The sequence below is a fragment of the Plecotus auritus genome (assembly GCF_963455305.1).
Source record: "Plecotus auritus genome assembly, chromosome: 1".
Lineage (NCBI taxonomy): Eukaryota > Metazoa > Chordata > Mammalia > Chiroptera > Vespertilionidae > Plecotus > Plecotus auritus.
Genome location: NC_137770.1, coordinates 147185383 through 147204565, shown reverse-complemented (window position 1 = coordinate 147204565; position 19183 = coordinate 147185383). Strand labels below are relative to the sequence as shown.

At 40.0% G+C, this 19183-nt stretch overlaps 1 protein-coding gene across 15 annotated transcripts in view; it reads left to right on the top strand.

The window, feature by feature from the left end:
* CACNB2 (calcium voltage-gated channel auxiliary subunit beta 2) overlaps nucleotides 1-17372 on the top strand; it is a gene marked incomplete at its 5' end in the record, with an annotated part of 387111 nt that extends 369739 nt beyond the window's left edge. For all 15 annotated transcript variants that reach the window (XM_080640722.1, XM_080640726.1, XM_080640718.1 and 12 more), the window contains 5 exons: nucleotides 1420-1529; nucleotides 11421-11572; nucleotides 14448-14543; nucleotides 15628-15813; nucleotides 16742-17372. In XM_080640722.1, the coding sequence (XP_080496848.1) occupies nucleotides 1420-1529; nucleotides 11421-11572; nucleotides 14448-14543; nucleotides 15628-15813; nucleotides 16742-17236 (1039 nt within the window). In that variant the 3' untranslated portion in view covers nucleotides 17237-17372. The remainder of the gene's footprint in view (nucleotides 1-1419; nucleotides 1530-11420; nucleotides 11573-14447; nucleotides 14544-15627; nucleotides 15814-16741) is intronic.
* Between the last annotated feature and the right edge of the window lie 1811 nt (nucleotides 17373-19183).

Below are 19183 nucleotides of genomic sequence, written 5' to 3'. Positions count from 1 at the left end.
CTTGTCATTTGTTGATTTGTTGATGATAGCCATTCTATATATAGGAATAAATATTGAAAAGAAGGGCTAGTCAGAATAGCTAGCTCTTCTTTTGAATTTTTGTTTCTACTGTTATATATTTAATTTCCAAAATGTCTTTCTTTTTTGAAATGGGTATTTGTCCTAGTACATAGTTATACTCATTTCTTAGCTTCCAACTTTTAATGTTATTAATAGTTTTGTTTGTTTATTTTGGTCTCTCATGTGAGGGGTTTACCTAAGAATGCCCAGTGAATATGGCTGTGCTCAGATTTAAGAATGAGACTTGAAATAATCAATTAGAAATTGTGCCCATAGGTGGAGCTTGTCAACTTTGTTTCCTTGTAGGACAACCTCACTGGACAATCTTTGTAAAAAACCACCAATGTCATTATCTCTGGATCTTTCCTCTTTGGAGGTCAGATTCCCCAGAAGAAAATCTTCCCTTTAGAATCCTTTCTTTCCCAAATAATATGTCTTCTCGACTCTGTCTAGAGTCCCCTCAGAGACCCTCTGTTTCATTGCGTGTAGAGACTTAAACCAGCACATAGGGAAAGGATGGTCACCTAGTGACTTGATGTAGCAGACGGGAGGTGGAGGGCTCTAACTCTGAAACACTTCTAACCAAACCTCCTGTTTCTAGTATCCCTTTCACCTTCTTCAAAGGTATTGTGACCCTTCTAGTTTTTCCCACACCTGTTCCTACTGCTGGCTGGTATATTCAGCTGTCTCCAGTCTAAGTGATTTGCACCTTCTAGCTTTCAAATTTTGTTCTCATTTCTACCCTAACCAAAATGACCCCTCCCCCAACTACTGTCACAACACCCTCTGTGTTCTCTTCACAGCAGTCATCTTAATCTGCAATTACTTTATTAATTTATTTTCTTCTTTATTGCTGATCTCTACCACTAGACTCAGCTCTCTGAGGAAAGACCATGTTAATCTTGTTCTTATTCATTTTCATGCCAATCACAGCACCCTACTTACGGGAGGGCCTATAATACAAGGGCTGAATATGGCTCAAGGAGCCTGGGTTCAAATCCCAGCTTCATCATTTTTAGTTAATATGTAACCCTGAATGAAAAACCTATCTATGGGGCATTTTCTTCATCAATAAGAGTGGTATAATAAACCTCATTGCTAGAGTTTTGGGGATAATTTAATGAGATAATCCTAGTAATGAGATAATGCTTAGTACATGCCTGGCACTTGGTAAAGAACCAATAAATGCTAAGTGGTACAGGATAAAAATGATGAATGAGCAAGTACCCTAACTTTTTTTGTTTGAAAATATGGCCATAATATATATATTGCATACTTAGATGAGTTTGAGGCATGGATTTCTGTCCCTTTTTATTCAATTAATAACCTCAGGGTCTTATGTTACTTTTTTCCCAACAGGATATCCATCACAAGGGTCACCGCTGACATCTCGCTGGCCAAACGCTCAGTGTTAAATAACCCCAGTAAGCACGCAATAATAGAAAGGTCCAATACAAGGTCAAGCTTAGGTAAGTGTGCGCTGCTTATGAACTTAAGCTATTTCAACACTTCTCCCTGAGGCTGCCAACAAGATCTAACAAGATGGTAATTCCACGTGTCATAGAGTCGAGAAGAAAGAGACACGTGCTGCCAGGAGCTAGTGCTGCCGTCGCAGTGATTTCATGGCATGAGGCATTTGTTATGATAGTTTTGAGTTAAAAATTCCACAGGCTGTCAGCACGAATGTTTTGGTTGTGGTTGTTTTCACTTCTGTGAGCTTCAGTGTCTACAGATTCAAAAAATTCCTGGCTTTGCATGATAGGGTTTGGCCAGAAAAAAAGGGAGAAGGATGAAAAGGGATTTTAAACAATAAGCTTCTGAAAAACATAGATGCTTTACTTTGGTTGAGTGAATGGTTTTTAAAAGAGAGAGATGGGCTAGGTAGCTCAGTAAGTTAGAGCATCATCCCAATATGCCAAGGTTGCGAGTCCTGGGCAGGGCACATATAAGAATCAACCAATGAATGTATCAATAAGATCAGTAAGTGGAATAACAAATTGACCTCCCTCTCCTGTTTACCCTGTCGCTCCATTTTTCTTTCCACCCTTCCGCTCTCTAAAATCAATAAATTTTTTAAAAAATGTTTTTTTAAATCTCTATAAAAGCCTAAGTGACCATAACGACCGGAATGACTAGTTTACCAGTCGCTATGATGCACATTGACCACCAGGGGGCAGACACTCAATGCAGGAGCTGCCCCCTGGTGGTCAGTGCGCTCCCACAGCCAATCTCCCACGGCACCTCCCCCCGGCTGCCCAGCCCCCATCGGCCCCTGGTGCTAAGCCATTTGTAGAGACCTGCTTCTGGGTCACAGTTTCCTACATAGCAGAGCAGCTCCCTCGTTGCGATGTATTGAAAATCAGCCCTTGACACAAGGGTTTGTCTGGCTCCCGTCCTCTCCCTTCCCCAGTGGCCAGGGGCCAGCCACTGCGGTGGCATCTGCATCTGGCATCTGTTCCTTCTGCACCCGGCCTGGCAACCGGCAACTGTCACCTCCTCTCCTGACCCCGCCGGGGCCTTTGGGAACTGGGGGTGGGTGACAGTGGATGCGGCCCTTTTCCCAGGAGGGGCTGAGGGCCCCGCTCCCTCCTTGGGGCCGGTGGCCAACCTTCCCCGGCTCCCCCCACACCCTCCCCCATGCACAAATTCATGTACTAGGCCTCTAGTAAATAAATAAAAAGAGGTGGGAAATGACACCAGAGATAGGCACGAGAAGATATTTGAAAGTTTGGAGCTTATCCTTAAGACATTACGGAGCCATGTAGATTTTAGGCATTTATTCATTCATTTAACAAAATTGGATTACCAACCACATGCTGGACATTATGCTATGTGCCAGGGACATTAAAGTGAAGGACACTAAGTTCTAACTCTCATAGAGCTCTTGTTTCACAGGGAAGTCATGGCAAAGCTAATAGATGTAGATGTAGACAGATATAGTCAGTCAGTGGTTGATGAGTCCCAGAAGAAGCAGGCCAAGTGACAGAGGAGGAAGGTGTGATTTTATATGGGGTGTCGGGGGAGGCCTCTCTGAGGAGTGATATTTTGGCAGGAGGATTTATGTTGTGAATTCTGTAGCCTTGCTAGGAAAGAGTGTTCTGGGCAGAGGAAACTGTAAGTGCAAAGGCCCTGAGGCAGGAGCATGTCTGCTGTGTTCATCATGTAGGACTTTGTAGGCCTTTTAGTGTAGATGTGACAGGAAGCTGTACATAAGCAGAGAAGTGTTTTAGAAGGATCACTGACAGCATTGTGGAAAAGATAATGGAACAGGGCAGTGGAAGTGAGGAGAAATTAGGATTCTGTGGAAGCAGCTTCAGAAATAGTGCACTCTGTGTAGAAATACAGGTACATAACAAAATTGGTGCCTTATACAAGAATCCCTGTATTAGCCGGGTGGGGTGGGGCAAGACTTCGACAGGGCGGTCATTTAGGAGGGTGTTGTCATCATTCACGTTAGAGAATGAGAGAGGCCTGAAGTAAGACAGTGGCAGAGGGAATAAGGAGAATGAAATAAATCTGGACATCAGTCAGGATTTGCCAGTCTGTTGAATGGGGAACATGAAGGAGAAAACTCCAGGATGGTTTTTAGCTTTTTGCTTCGAGAAACTGGGTGAGTGATGGTGTTATTCTGAGGATAAGGGGTTTAGGATGAGGGATCTTTATTTGAGGGAGTGGACTGGGGAGGGGATAAGGAAGGTGATGGCTACATTTGTAAACATGTCAAATTTGCAGTGTTATGGAGCATCCACATACCAAGCAGGCAATTGTATATACAGGTCTGGAACTGAACAGAGAGGGCGAGCTTAAGATGCAGTTGATTCTCAATATTCATGGTAGTTGTGTCCCTGCAAACACTGAATTAGAGAATACTGAGCAGGTAACAGAGGAAAGAGTGAACTTCGCAGATAGATAAACTCAAATTATCTTAACCATCTGTCTTAAGAAAAGAGAAAACAAATAATATATAGAGAATGAAGGGTTGATAATAGGCTATAAAATTGGGCTTGCAAGTAAATGTGTAATTTATGGGACTGGTTGATCTTATGAATCTCAAGTTTTGACTATCCATTACCACAGTAGCTGTGCTGTCTTGTGAAATCAGCGCACTTATTCCATGACGTCGTTCTGATGGCCCAGCTATAGGAATATCTCTACCCAAAGAAAGTACTTCACTTCATCTAAATATATTTTGGTAGTCAACTTCATTATTCACATTTTTTAAGATTTATTTAATTACTTTTTTTCTACAACAGCAGCTTTTACCTACACTAATTTTACAAAATTGTCTCATCACCTTATTGAGTTGATTCACTCCTTCAACATACTTTTTGAGTGCCAACTAGGTACCAGGTACTGTACTGAGGGAAGACTTACCAGTAATTATGTTGTTCTCAGTCTTTGGTCAGTTCACAGCCTATTGGAAATGTTTTTAATCACATCATTGAAATACAGTCAGATAAGTGTTAACAAAGGTAGGTACAAAGCCACACTTGACATTAGTATGTGTTATAGGCCAGGCACTGTAATAGGTGCTTTGCATGTTGGTTTACTTATTCCTCATTTCCACTTTACAGAAATACTTAAGACTCCAAGAAGGTAAGCATGTTACCCAAGGATTACACAGCACTGTGAAGTGAGGAAGCCAAGTTTCTGCCCCAAGCCACGTTGGTGCCTGAGAGGGCACACAGAGGCAGAACTTACTGGCTGGGGGAAAGGAATCGGTTCTTAGAGCTTTAAGATTTCCTCCTTTAAAAATTTGTCAAAATTAGGGTTTTATGTTTAGTGATTATGAAAATGGCATTGGAATTATTGAATAACTGATACAAGGGCTGCCTCAAGGTCTTATTAATTCCTAACTGACCACTTAGATGTCCCCCAACACTAGCTACAATGAAAGTAACAACCTCCTCCCTCTATAGTATTGTTTGATTGCTGAAACTTCTTTCATGTCTTGGACATGATGATTGTTCCTGAGTACTGCTTTTAGATATCAGGGACATCAAGTATCAACAACAAAAAATTGTTCATTTTTGAAGCACCAGTTTTAATTCTGTGTGTACAGGAGACTAGGATGTGGACAGATGAGTAAGAGTGGCCTCATCTTTGCTGAGAGTGCATTCTTGCACTAGTTAGAACAACTCTAAAGGACCTCTTTTCAGTTTCAAAATGAATGTCAGATAAGTCTTTAAATTCTTTTTTAAAAATAAATTCTGAGCATGATGTACTGTCAAAGAAAACCCCTAGTAGGAATACATTTCTTTTTGAAGTCATCAGTTTTACTTAGACATTAAAAATATTTTCTTCAAAATTTATTAGTCATTTTTCTTAAGGTTTATTTACTAATATGTTGCATTGGGATTCTGAAAAGCCATTTTAAAATCTTTAAAAATACTGATTTTCACCCGTAGTTTAAAAAGTGTCATTATTTTTGCATGTAAGAATACTAGAAAGATATATATATATATAAATGTAAATATATATACACAGACATATACATATGATACATATATTAATATTTTGACATATTAATAGAACATGAATATATAAGATAATGAATTTGTTTTATCAGTTATCTGGATTTTATTTAATGAACACATACTACATTTATAATCAATAAAAAAGTAATTGTGCTCAAACCTCTGAACACAAGAAGTTATAATTTTTTAATTGATTTCAGAGAGGAAGGGAGAGGGAGAGAGATAGAAACATCAATGATGAGAGAGAATCGTAAATCAGCTGCCTCCTGCACACCCCCTACTGGGGATCTAGCCCGCAACCCAGGCATGTGCCCTCACCAGGAATCGAACCCTGATCTCCTGGTTCAGAGGCCGGGCATGAAGTTATACTTAAAGTGTGGAAGTCTGTGACTGTGTGAATAAGTTGTCATTAACTGAGCACATAATGAAAATCTTTGTGATCAAAATATTTTTTATTGCAATATAGCTGACCTATAACATTATATTAGTTCCAGGTTTACAAGATAAAGATTATATATATGTTGTGAAAAGATCATGGTAAGAAGTCCAGTTACCATCCATCACCACACATTGTTACACATTTTTTTTCTTGTGATGAGAACTTTTAAGATCTACTCTCTTAGGAACTTTTAAATATACATACAGTATCATTAACTATAGTCACCATGCTATAAATCACATCCCCAGATTTCTTTATTTTATAACTCGCAATTTGTGACTTTGGACCTCCTTTACCTATTTTACTCACCTCCCACCCCATACCTCTGGCAACCATCAATCCAGTCTCTTTATCTATGAGTTTGGTGTTTTGGGTTTTTATTTTTATTATTTTGAGTTCCACATATAGATGAGATTTATCACATATATAGTATTTGTTTTTCTCTGTCTGACTTATTTCACCAAGCACAATGCCTTTAAAGTCCATCCATATTACAAATGGCAAGATTTCACTCATTGTTATGGCAAAATAAGATTAAATATAAAATATACACATATATCACATTTTTTTTACCCATTCCTCCATCAGTGTACACTTAGGTTATTTCCATGTCTTGGCTGCAATGAAATGGTTAAGTTAGTGCTTTCCTTTCACTCAAATACCCACAAGTAAAACGGAAGGATCATATGATATTCTATTTTTAATTTTTTGAGGAACCTCCATACTGTTTTCTGTAGTGGCTGCACCAGTTTACATTCCCATCAACAGTGCACAAGGGTTTCCTTTTCTTTACATCCTTGCCAACACTTGTTGACTTTTATTTATTTATTTGTAATATATTTTTATTGATTTTAGAAAGGAAATGAGAGGGAGAGATAGAAACATCAAGAAGAGAATCATTGCCGAAACCGGTTTGGCTCAGTGGATAGAGCGTTGGCCTGCGGACTCAAGGGTCCCAGGTTCGATTCCGGTCAAGGGCATGTACCTTGGTTGCGGGCACATCCCCAGTAGGGGGTGTGCAGGAGGCAGCTGATCGATGTTTCTCTCTCATCGATGTTTCTAACTCTCTATCCCTCTCTCTTCCTTTCTGTAAAAAATCAATAAAATATATTAAAAAAAAAAAAAAAAAGAGAGAGAATCATTGATCGGCTGCCTCCTGTACGCCCCACATTGGGGATTGAGCCCGCAACCCAGGTATATCGCCTGACCAGGAATCTAACCTAACCGTGACTTCCTGGTTCATAGGTCAACACTCAACCACTGAGCCACGCCAGCCAAGTGATTTTTATTTTTTTAATCCTCACCCAAGAATTTTTTTTATTGATTTAGAGAGAAAGGATGGGAGAGGGAGAGGAAGAGAAAGAAACATCGATGTGAGAGAGAAACATCTATCAGTTGCTTCTGGTACGTGCTCTGACTGGCGACTGAACCCACAACCTGGGTATGTGCCCTGACCAGGAATCAAACCTGAGACCCTTCAGTGCACGGATGACACTCCAACCAACTGAGCCATACCAGCCAGGGCAATACTTGTTAACTTTTTTGTAATAGTCATTCTGACAGGTATGATGTGATAACTTCCATGGTTTTGATCTGCATTTCTCTGATGATTAGTGATGTCAAACATCTTTTCAGGTAACTGGCCACCTTACGTCTTCTTTGAAAAAATGTCTATTCAGAGCCTCTGCCCATTTTAAAATCAGATTGTTTTTTGCTATTGAGTTGTATGAGTTCTTTATAAATTTTGGATATTGACCCCTTATCAGATATATGATTTGCAAGTATTTTCATTTCAGATTTTCTTGATGGTTTCCTTTGCTGTGCAGGATTTTAGTTTGATTAGTACCACTTTTTTATTTTTTATTTTAGTGTCAAATTCAAAAATAAACTGTTAAGGAGCTTACCGCTTATGTTTTCTTCTAGGAGTTTTATGTTTACAGGTCTTATTTTGGAGTTAATTTTTGTGTATGGTATAAGATAGTGGTCCAGTTTCATTCTTTTGCATGTGGCTGTCCAGTGTTTCCAACACCATTTATTGAAGACTGTCCTTTCCCCATTGTATAGTCTTCTCTACTGTGTCATAAAGTAGTTGGCTATATATGTATGAGTTTGTTTCTGTGCTATTTTACTCCATTGATTTTATGAGTCTTTTTATGCTAGTACCACACTGTTTTGATTATTATAGTTTTATAATATAGTTTAAAATCAGGAAACATAATGACTCTAGCTATGTTCTTCTTTCTCAAGATTGCTTTGGCTATCTTTAGGGTCTTTTGGTTCTATACAAATTTTAGAATTGTTTGTTCTATTTCTGTGAAAAATGCCATTGGTATTTTGATAGGGTTTGCACTGAATCTATCTTTCCATTTATTTGTGTTTTCAGTATCATCAGTGTCATAGGTTTCAGTGTAAGGTCTTTCACCTCCTTGGTTACATTTATTCCTATTTTATGCTTTTGCTGCAACTGTAAATGGGAGTTTTCTTAATTTCTCTGACAGTTCAGTATTAATGTGTAAAAATACATCCAATTTCTTAATATTAATTTTATATCCTGGAACTTTACTGAATTTTTTTATTAGTTCTACCAGTTTTTTGGTAGAGTCTTTAGGGTTTTCTATATATAGTATCATGTCATCTGCAAAGAATAACAGTTTTACTTCTTCCTTTCCAATTGTATGCTGAATAGCTCTGGCTAGGACTTTCAATATAATCCTATATAATAAAACCCTAATATGCAAATTGACCGACTGGCAAAACAACCAGTTGCTATGACTTGCACTGACCATCCGGGCACAGACACTCAACGCAGGAGCTGCCCCCAGCCCGCAGGCCCCGACCAGCGGTGGCAGCGGGGGACAGGGCCAGCAAGTGGGCAGTACCAGGCCAGCCAAGGCGGGTGCGAGCAGGGGCCTGGATCGCCCTGCCAGTCACCCCACAGATCGACCCTGATCGCCAGCCAGGCCTAGGGATCCTACGAATTTCGTGCACTGGGCCTCTAGTGTTGAATAAAATGGCAAGAGTGGCATTCCTTTCTTGTTTCTAATCTTAGAGAAAAGGTTTTCAACTTTTTGCCCTTGAGTATGTGTTAGCTGTGGGCTTGTCAAATTTCTATGAATGTTTATAATAAATATTAGATTATAACTTGATTACTGGGGGTCAGTGGCCATGAAAACATTTATAAGGCACAAAGAATCTAGTTTATAGTTTAAATAAAAATTTAAAGATCACCTTAGCTCAGTAGTCGGCAAGCTGTGGCTTGCGAGCCACATGCAGCTCGTGAGCTGCCGTTTGCTGCTCTGTTGACTAATGAGTTTGCGGACCACTGGACTAGACTAAACGTTACCATGTAGTTGGAAGCTGTGAGGATTAGGCAATTGTGGTATATTGTGTGCAAAGAGGTAAAGGGTAGTATATGACAGTAGTCGGCAAACTCATTAGTCAACAGAGCGGCAAACTGCGGCTCACGAGCCGCAGTTTGCCGACCACTGCCTTAGCTGGTTTTGCTCAGTGGATAGTGTCAGCCTGTGGACTGAAGGGTCTCGGGTTTGATTCCAGTCAAGGGCACATGCCTGGGTTACGGGCTTGGTCCCCTGTGGCGGGTGGGTGGGGGGAGGTGGCGTGCAGGACAGCCAATCAATGATTCTCTCTCATCATTTATATTTTTATCTCTCTCTCCCCCTTCTTCTCTGAAATCAATAAAAATATATATTTTTTCAAACAATTTAAAGATCAACAGAGAAGAGTTAGAGTAAACAATAGTAATGTTTTAGAACATTATTATGAAAGGAATGAACAGAATACCATTTTTATTTTTAAAACTGTTATTTGAGGTAATTTAAATGAATATGAATGTAAAAAGTATACAGGACTTCAGGTACTCATCACCCAGTTTCAACTACCACCTACTCATGGCCAAAATTGTTTCCTTTCCAGTCCTCCCTTTCCTTCCCAACTGTGGATTATTTTGGAGCAAATCACAAATATCATGATTTTATCTGTAAATATTTCATTATGTATTTCTAAACAGTAGGGACTCTTTATTTAAACCATAACATCACTATCTTACCTTAATATATACCTAAATCATATTTCCACTCAGCCACCTATTTCCCAATTGTCATTTTATATAGACTATATATAAATATTTTATTCATTTTCATATTATAAAACTATGTATTACTATTCTTGAGTCAGGATCCAAATAAAGTCCATACATTGTGATTGGTTCACAGGTCCTTGAGTCTCTTAATCTGTATTTTGTGTGTGTGTGTGTGTGTTTTTATTTCCTTGTAATTTTTTACTTGGAGAAACTGGGTCACTTATTCCATAGGGGTCCGATGTGAATCATTTATGTGATTGTCTGTTTTCTGTGTGTTTTTTTTTATAAACTGGTAGATCCAGAAGCTTAATTTTGATTTTTAGGTCTGGAGTCTTATTTTTTTCTGTAGGTCCAGAGTCTCATGGAATTGACCCTTCATGATTGCAGTGGGCAGCACAAGTTACGTATTATGATTCATAGACCTGTGCTGCCTAGTACAGGAGCTTCTCTGGCTATTTACTTTTAAATTACATTTTTCAAATTTAGTTGCTCGTTCACACCAGCTACATCTCAGATGCTATGTGGTTAGCAGCTATCATACTGGCCAGTGTTGATATAGAGTATTTCTATCATGACAGAAAATTCTATTGTATAGTCCTGTTTTAGACTCTGGAGAGATCCTGGAGAAGTAGATGAATTGAGTGAAATTTTTTTGGTGTTCAAGTAGGTTTTTATATGTTTTATAATAAGTTTTCTGTATGTCTTATTACTCATATTTATGTAGTGCTGCCTCTAATAGATAAATGCCCTTTTAAACCTGAATGTTACAGGACCATTCATTTGTTGGTGGAAAATATGATTAGTGTGTTCCTAGACAATTTTGTTAGAGAGACTAGTAATGTCTCCCCTAGTGTACATTGTATTTTAGGTTGCTAATAAAAATATGTAGGCTCCATCCTATCCAGAAAGCATAAAATAAGTGATAAACAGATAAGCCCATGCAGTGAGAGGAAAGCTGGTGATGGTTGCTAGTGTAAAGTGGTCAGAACCACACATAAAAGTTATCTCTTAAGTTTCTATTGTATAACATTGTTATGACATGATTTCCCAGAGTGGAGTTTTGCAGCACAAAAAATAAGTCAGCAGAGGGAGCCAAAAATGTTGACTCTCAGAAATAGTATTAGTACTGGAAGTAAATATTACAGCCTATTAAGAGAGGAATTCCCTAATTTTGTAAGGTGTTATGAAGAAAAGGCTTTTATCAGCTCTACTGCCTATAAATATTAACCTAATGGCTGACCTACATACCTTCCTATTAAAGAAATCATGTACCATTTTACTTTATCTCAATTTGCTCTAAAAATATTGTGCTTTAAGTAATCGATCTCTGCTTAACCTTTTACAGCGGAAGTTCAGAGTGAAATAGAAAGGATTTTTGAACTTGCAAGAACATTGCAACTGGTAGTTCTTGATGCGGACACTATTAATCATCCAGCTCAACTCAGTAAAACCTCTTTGGCCCCTATTATAGTTTATGTAAAGATTTCTTCTCCTAAGGTAAGTAGGCTTGCTGTTTGCTCTATAATCCAAGTTTGCCAAAATGTTTATGTTATTTTGCAGTTACAATAGGCTACGTCTTTATCCATCATAGAGAGTTTGAAGAGATGTTTGTCAATTTTTAAGATTGATAAGAAGCCAAGCATGATTATTAGTTTCATGGCTTAGAACAGATGACTCTCAAAGTGTGGTAAAACCCTGGGGGTCTTAAGACACTTTCAGAGAGTTCACAAGGTCAAAACTATTTCCATAATACTAAACACCATTCACCCTTTTCACACTTTTGATGACGGTGCAAAAGCAATAGTAGGTAAAACTGCATGTGTCTAAGCATGAATTAAAATTAGGGTACCAGACAATACTAGCAGTCAGTAAAAAAAAACAAACAAATAACCAGTTTCACTTAATTAAATACTAGAGGCCCAGTGCATGAAATTTGTGCATGGGGGAAGGGCGGGGTTCCCCTCAGCGAAGCCTGCACCCTCTCCAATCTGGGACCCCTTGGGGGATGTCCGACTGCTGATACCTGTGGGATCGGGCCTAAACTGGCAGTCAGACATCCTTCTCGCAATCTGGAACCACTGGCTCCTAACTGCTCACCTGCCTGCTTGCCTGATCTCCCCTAACTGCCTCTGCCTGCCTTCCTGATCACCCCTAAGTGCTCCCCTGCTGGCCTGGTTGCCCCCAACTGCCCTCCCCTGCCTACCTGATCGCCCCCAACTGCCTCTGCCTCAGCCCCCACCACCATGGCTTTGTCTGGAAGGAAGTTGGACGTCTGGAGATGGCCAGTTGACCCAGTCTAATTAGCATATTACTACCCTTTTATTAGCATAGATAGATTATATAGGATAGAATTGCTTAACTGGGGGGAAAAGCCCTTTTCAGCAGGAGGAGATGCTCTTGGCAAACAAAAATACATAATACATATATCTGGACTGATAGCCAGCCATAAGCACTATACTGCCAAACCGGTTATTAAAAAATTGAACAGCTTTCTTACACCTTACACCAAACAGCTGTTGCCCTTAAACCCCCTCTTCAGCCCCCACCTTAGGTTCTGCCTTCGCAGTTCACCCAGATTAGGGTCTAATTAGTCGGTTTCTATGCCAGTCAGCGTCAAAAGCTCCGCCTCCTAGGCAGCCATTGGATCCTCGCAGTTCACCCAGATTTGTTTCTGATTGGTCGATTTCTATGCCAGTCAGTGTCTCCAGGCCTATCTCCGGGCCTGATTCACAGCTGCCGTGGTAGCAGCAAGGTCATTAGACCTCTGGCCCAGCCCCAGGTCAGAGGCTAACGACCTTGCCATGCCTGCCTTGCCCCGCCCACCCCGCTCCCCTGCCTGCCCGCCAGCCTTGCTGTGATAGGAGCCTGTGGGCTGTGGGGGAGGAACCTAGAGGTGCTCCATGCACTTCCTGGTGACCTGTCGTCCGTCTGGTCTTTAGGTTGTGACGGCCCCTGGCCTTTTATAATGTAGATTCTGAGTAATGAAATAGGAAGTACACAAGAGCTGCATATACCCAAATAGGTTAGTTATCTTGAGGACCTGCATTGGTATGCTTATTTGAGTTGTGAACTAACTAGCCACTTTCTTCATGGCATACCATTTTTATATGAAAGAAAAACTGACAGGTTATGCTTACTCAGACTTGGGTATCACATCAAAGAAAACAGCTAATAACCTTTGTTACCAATGATAAAACTGAAGGTTTCAAAGAAAAAGCTGAGTTTTGGAAAACTTGTATCCACCTTTGAGAGCTTGGCAGCTTCCTAATAGACAAAGACTTTTCTAATGAGATCAATAATAATAATAAACAGATAGGTTTTAATCTTGTATAATGAATTGTGTCAACATTTGGAAGATCTGAAGAACTCAGTGAACCATTATTTTCCAAATGATCAATGAATGATGCTACAAATTATGCATGCTAAAGACCCATTCAAATTCCAAGACAGGCCAATGGAATTTATGTAACAGAGTAAGAAAAGTTCACTGATATTGTTTCATGTTTCATATAGCAACTAGTCTCTAAGAAACTAGTGTTTCCACACTATAAGGAATATCCACAATTATCTGAAAAGACTACTAAAATATTCCTTATCTCAACTACATATTTTTTGGAGGAAAGGAGTCCTTCACACATATGCTCCAACCAGTAGGTTAGCTTGCTGCGGGGGTCCGGCTGATGGGGACTGGGCGAGATGGGCCAGGCACGCCTGGAGCCCTCCCGCAGTCCCTCCCTGGCCCCGATCATGCACCGGTGGAGTCCCTCGGCCTGGCCTGTGCCCTCTTGCAATCCAGAACCTCTTGGGGGTCCACAGGCCAGGCCAAGGGACCCCACTGGTGCACAAATCCGTGCACCAGGCCTCTAGTAGGTCACATAAAGAAATACTTTTTGGCCCTAGCCAGTTTGGATCAGTGGATAGAGCTTCAGCCTGTGGACTGAAGGGTCTCGAGTTCGATTCCTGTCAAGGGCATATGCTCGGGTTACAGGCTCAATCCTCATTAGGGGGTATGCAGGAGGCAGCCCATCAATGATTCTCTCATCATTGATGTTTCTCTCTTTTTTTCCCTCTCCCTTCCTCTTTGAAATCAATAAAAAAAGTGTACTTTTGGGGTTTCTCAAGAACTGTTTGAAACAAAGGGGTAATGAGACAAAACGTTTGATAACTGCTAGCCTTGAAAAGGGACTCAGAATAAGCTCTGAAGATTTATGTGAACATATCAATTTTGCAGGTAATCTTCATAGCTCAATTTATTATAAGCCACTTGTACTGTATATAAAAGTCCCCAGAGAAAGGAGTAGTGAATCTTGTCATTGATCCATTGATATCTGAGTGCAAATATCGCTCTGTTTAAAAATCTTATCTTTTACAGGTTTTACAAAGGTTAATAAAATCTCGAGGAAAATCTCAAGCTAAACACCTCAATGTCCAGATGGTAGCAGCTGATAAACTGTCTCAGTGTCCTCCAGTAAGTCTTCTTTATATACACTATAATCCAGATGAAGGGATCAGACCTGGCATTACATTAAAAAACAAAAAGCAGACAGTTATATGCCTGTTGGGGGAAAGAATCCTCACCACTTAGCAGTGAGCATCATTCTAAAGAAGTGAACTGTCCTACTTCCTGCCATGAACACTTGCCCCGATCATGGCTTACAAAAAGCTATGGCAAGTTCAGTGGTCACCTCACTTTGTAAATAACACCTCATTTGTATCTTAAATGAATAAGATGTTGACTTCAAAAACTTGGTCTATAAGATAGACCTATTTGGGGTTAATCCTACTAACCATAGGGATTGACTTGCTGCCTCTTCAATAGCTCTCTGAAAAATTGATTTGAGACCGTGTAAAAACAAATGTCTAAACAATCAGTCACCCAGATTCTGACATCTGAATACAGTCCTACTTCTAATTCATGCTTTACATACCCTGCCAGGGGACTACAGATGGCTTTTAGGTTGTTGTTTTTTAAGTGCAAGTATTTCAGAAGCTCCAAAAATTAGGACTACATCCATTTTGATTGCTTGGAGTATGTTAAAATTTATGATAAACAATTTTTGAAGTTTGGGCCAGGTCAAATCATCAGTGGTTTCAGTTTCTTCTGCCAAACTTCATGTCCTTATCTTTCCTCATTAATTTTCAGGGTTAAACTTTTCAGTCTATATCAAAACAGGTTTCTTCCTGTACTATTCAGATTGTATTATTTTCTTTTTGTATCTCTTTCTACCATAGTATCAATTCCTGTTTTCACTACTGACAGACAACTTTTCCATCATGCCCTTTAACAACTACTATTACACCTGTTCACTCCCTGGTCATTGCCGCTGGTTAAGCATCCAATATTCTAAACAATGACATAATCTGACTAAGCAGGACAGTCAGCGGATGAAAAAGGGAAAGGAGCACATAAGCCACAGCACATACAAAGCAGTGCAGCTCATGAGCCCCTCCCTCCCTCCCTCCTTCCTTTTATGAGGCTGGTGTAGGGTTGTGAAACTCAAGTCAGTACTGGGCTGGTATAAGTGTGCTCTCTGACATGTTTGCCTCTGCAGGAATTGTTTGATGTGATCTTGGATGAGAACCAACTCGAGGATGCTTGTGAGCACCTTGCCGACTACCTGGAGGCCTACTGGAAGGCTACCCACCCTCCCAGCAGCAATCTCCCCAACCCTCTCCTTAGCCGCACTTTAGCCACTTCAGCGCTGCCTGTTAGCCCCACTGCAGCCTCTAATTCACAGGTGAGAGGAGTTCTTTACCGTCTTTGTTGAGAAGCCAGGCTGCCTAAGGTCACAGTGCTGGGGTCCAAGCCCAGATACCCAGTGCAGTGCAGTGCTTGTGCCAGTGGAGTGGCTCTATCCAAACTGAGACACTGAGTCATTTAGACATCCTCAGTGTAAGTGGTGTAGCTAAGAAAAGCAGGGTAAACACAATATACTATGAAGACTATGAAGATATACAGACTTTAGAACTCTCTGCTACATCTTAGGACAGAGATAGAACTTTCTACACAGCAGCAAAGACAGTGGAAGCAGAATGCCAGCTACAAGGCTGGGCTCCACCTCTTACTAAGCACATAACCGTGAATAAGTTCCTCATCTGCTTTTTCCCTGAGATGCCTCTGGAAATTATTGGCAACCTATCCCAGGGTTATTGCATTAATGACTTAATTATTAATTAATGTGACTGCTAAAATAGTGCTTGTCTCATAGTACGTGCCATTTAAGCATTTCATATTTTATCTCCTTAATCCTTACCTTAAGCCAAAGCCAACATCCTAATGCATTTTAATCTTCCTGCATGTATTTAAATGGGGGTAGTTAAGTATATACCCATGTGTAGAAAAATCTTAGGGACCTGTATCTCTATTTAAACCGCAAAAGAACATATAAAATGCCCTCCCTCATTTAATCATTTAAATAAAAAGATTACTCTGTGTACTGTTCCTAGGCACTTACAAATTGACAAAGTCCAATATGATATAGTACAAACCTTATAAATGCCACTAGACATCATTAAAAAGAATTAGGTAACTTAGCAAGGTGAGATTTCATTTCAGCATTTTAGATCCTTAAAAGGAACTAAACTTGAACAGAGCTGCTTTGTGATGCCTTAGTTCCTTACACTCTGACCCAGGTTGATGCCTATGTTTTCTCCCTTCCACACCAGGGTTCTCAAGGCGATCAGAGGACTGACCGCTCTGCTCTCACCCGCTCTGCCCCCCAAGCAGAAGAAGAACCTTGCCTGGAATCAGCCAGGAAATCCCAATACCGGCCTTCCTCCTCAGCCCCGCACCACAACCATCGTAGTGGGACAAATCGAGGCCTCTCCAGGCAGGAGACATTTGACTCAGAAACCCAGGAGAGTCGAGACTCTGCCTACGTGGAGCCGAAGGAAGATTACTCCCATGAGCATGTGGACCACTATGCCCTACACCGTGACCACAACCACAGAGAGGAGCCCCATGGGAGTGGTGAGCACAGGCACAGAGAGTCTCGGCACCGGTCCAGGGACCTGGATCGAGAGCAGGACCACAACGAATGCAACAAACAACGAAGTCGTCATAAATCCAAGGATCGCTACTGTGACAAGGATGGAGAAGGAATATCCAAAAAAAGGAATGAGGCTGGGGAGTGGAACAGGGATGTTTACATCCGCCAATAACTTTGGTCCGTTTGTGTTTTTGGATTTTTTTAAGTCTTGTATAACAGCACTCTCAATCTAAATCTTTGGGGTCGACATTGCAATCATATGTGATCTGTCTTGTATATTTGTATTGCTGTTGCTTAAATAGCAATAGTATGACAGAATAATAATATACTTTTTTTCTTTTCTAAGTGCTATATAAATTTGCCTGGTACGGCTGCAGTCCTCTGATTGTGTACTGGACTTTTCAAAAACTCTTTGGGGTAGCTGCCACTTGAACAAATTGTTGCCATCCAGGGGGCATTAGTATTTTAAGAAATGTGGTGGATGTTTTAAAAAATGTAGTTGACATCTCCAGCAAGCCAGAACTGGCTCAGATAAAAAGTGGAATTTCTTGATTCTCCAGATTTTTAAAATGTAGGCACCTGATATGCATATTCATTCATCCATGGACCACTGTTTCTTGCTTGTACCTCTGGCTGACTAAATTTGGGGACAGATTCAGTCTTGCCTTATACAAAGGGGATCATAAAGTTAGAATATATTTTCTATGTACTAGTACTGTGTACTGTATAGACAGTTTGTAAATGTTATTTCTGCAAACACCTTCTTATAATTATATATAATATATATATATATATATATGTATATATATATCAGTTTGAACACACTATTTTAGTCTTAATGCCAAGTCAGCAGATTTGCTTTATGAAGTACAGGGACTAGAATTGCCCACATTCAGGAAATTTGTAATAACATTGTGTAGGCGCCTATTTCCATTCTAGTAGAAAGTCTGTACATACTGTATATACGTGTGATTGCTTGACTTGAAAGGTTTTAATTTCTGAATGTTTTACCATCCCTGTAAGTTTATAATTTTGACCATAAATTATGATAAATATAACCAAACTCCAAAGGTTGTTCTAATCCATGCAGCTCACACTGATTGTGACACACATTCTTAGTAGCTAGTGTCTCATGTCACTGCACTGGAGTCTACAAGCCGGAACTCTGTATGCACGTGTGTGTGCGTCTGTGTGTAAGAGTATGTGTGAGTGGTTGGTTGCGATGAATCTGAATGCAGAAGACTAATAATAAGGAAACTAGAGACTGGTATCTAGAATCCTACCCACCTGGCTTTGAGCTGAATTGTGCTGCATGATGCTGTAATGATCCGTTGAGCAGTCAGGGAGCATGCTGCCAAAGGTGACTGGGAAAGCGTTCTGTTGGCTCCTTGTTTTTGCTCCTATAAAGCAAAAAATACAGGCAACTTTTAACTGTGAGTGTTTCACTGGAAATGTACAATCTTTGTGTGTTCAAGTATTTGTTATAGTAAGAAACGTTTACACAGCTTGTAGAATTATTTCGTGGGAAAATAAATTTTTCTAACTTCTCCCACTTTCTTTTCTAACCCTGCTTATTATTCTGTTATCTCCCAGTATACCTATCATTCCATCCCCACCACAAACTCAAAGAGTTTCACTGTCTGTCAAAACCTAGAAGTGCTTCTTATAACCAAAGTTTCTGCTCTTCAGAAGTAATCAGGGCAAATGGGGTGACCTGAAGTGAACAAAATGGTCAGAGCATTTTCCTACATCAGACATCTATGAAGGGGAAACTAGAAGATATTATCTCAATGATGCTGCTGTGAGCAGCTCACTATGTGGTTGTCATGTTAAGGCTAAAACCTCCATGTCTCCTAAGTGTACATTTTGTCCAGTTATGACTGGACCATGAGACAGTATTTGGTGTACAAGTACCTGAAATTTGTCCCTGGAGAATGCCTCTCTATAATTGCCTGACTTCAGATTTATACATTATATAATTATGATTTTGTTAAGTAAGTTAATCTATTTTTGTTTTGCTTCTTTTATTATTCCAGGTTCTTGCCAAATATTACCGGACCTTTATAAATAAAATGTTTCACGTTTAACTCCTTACTTTCCCTACACCCAAGGAAACTTA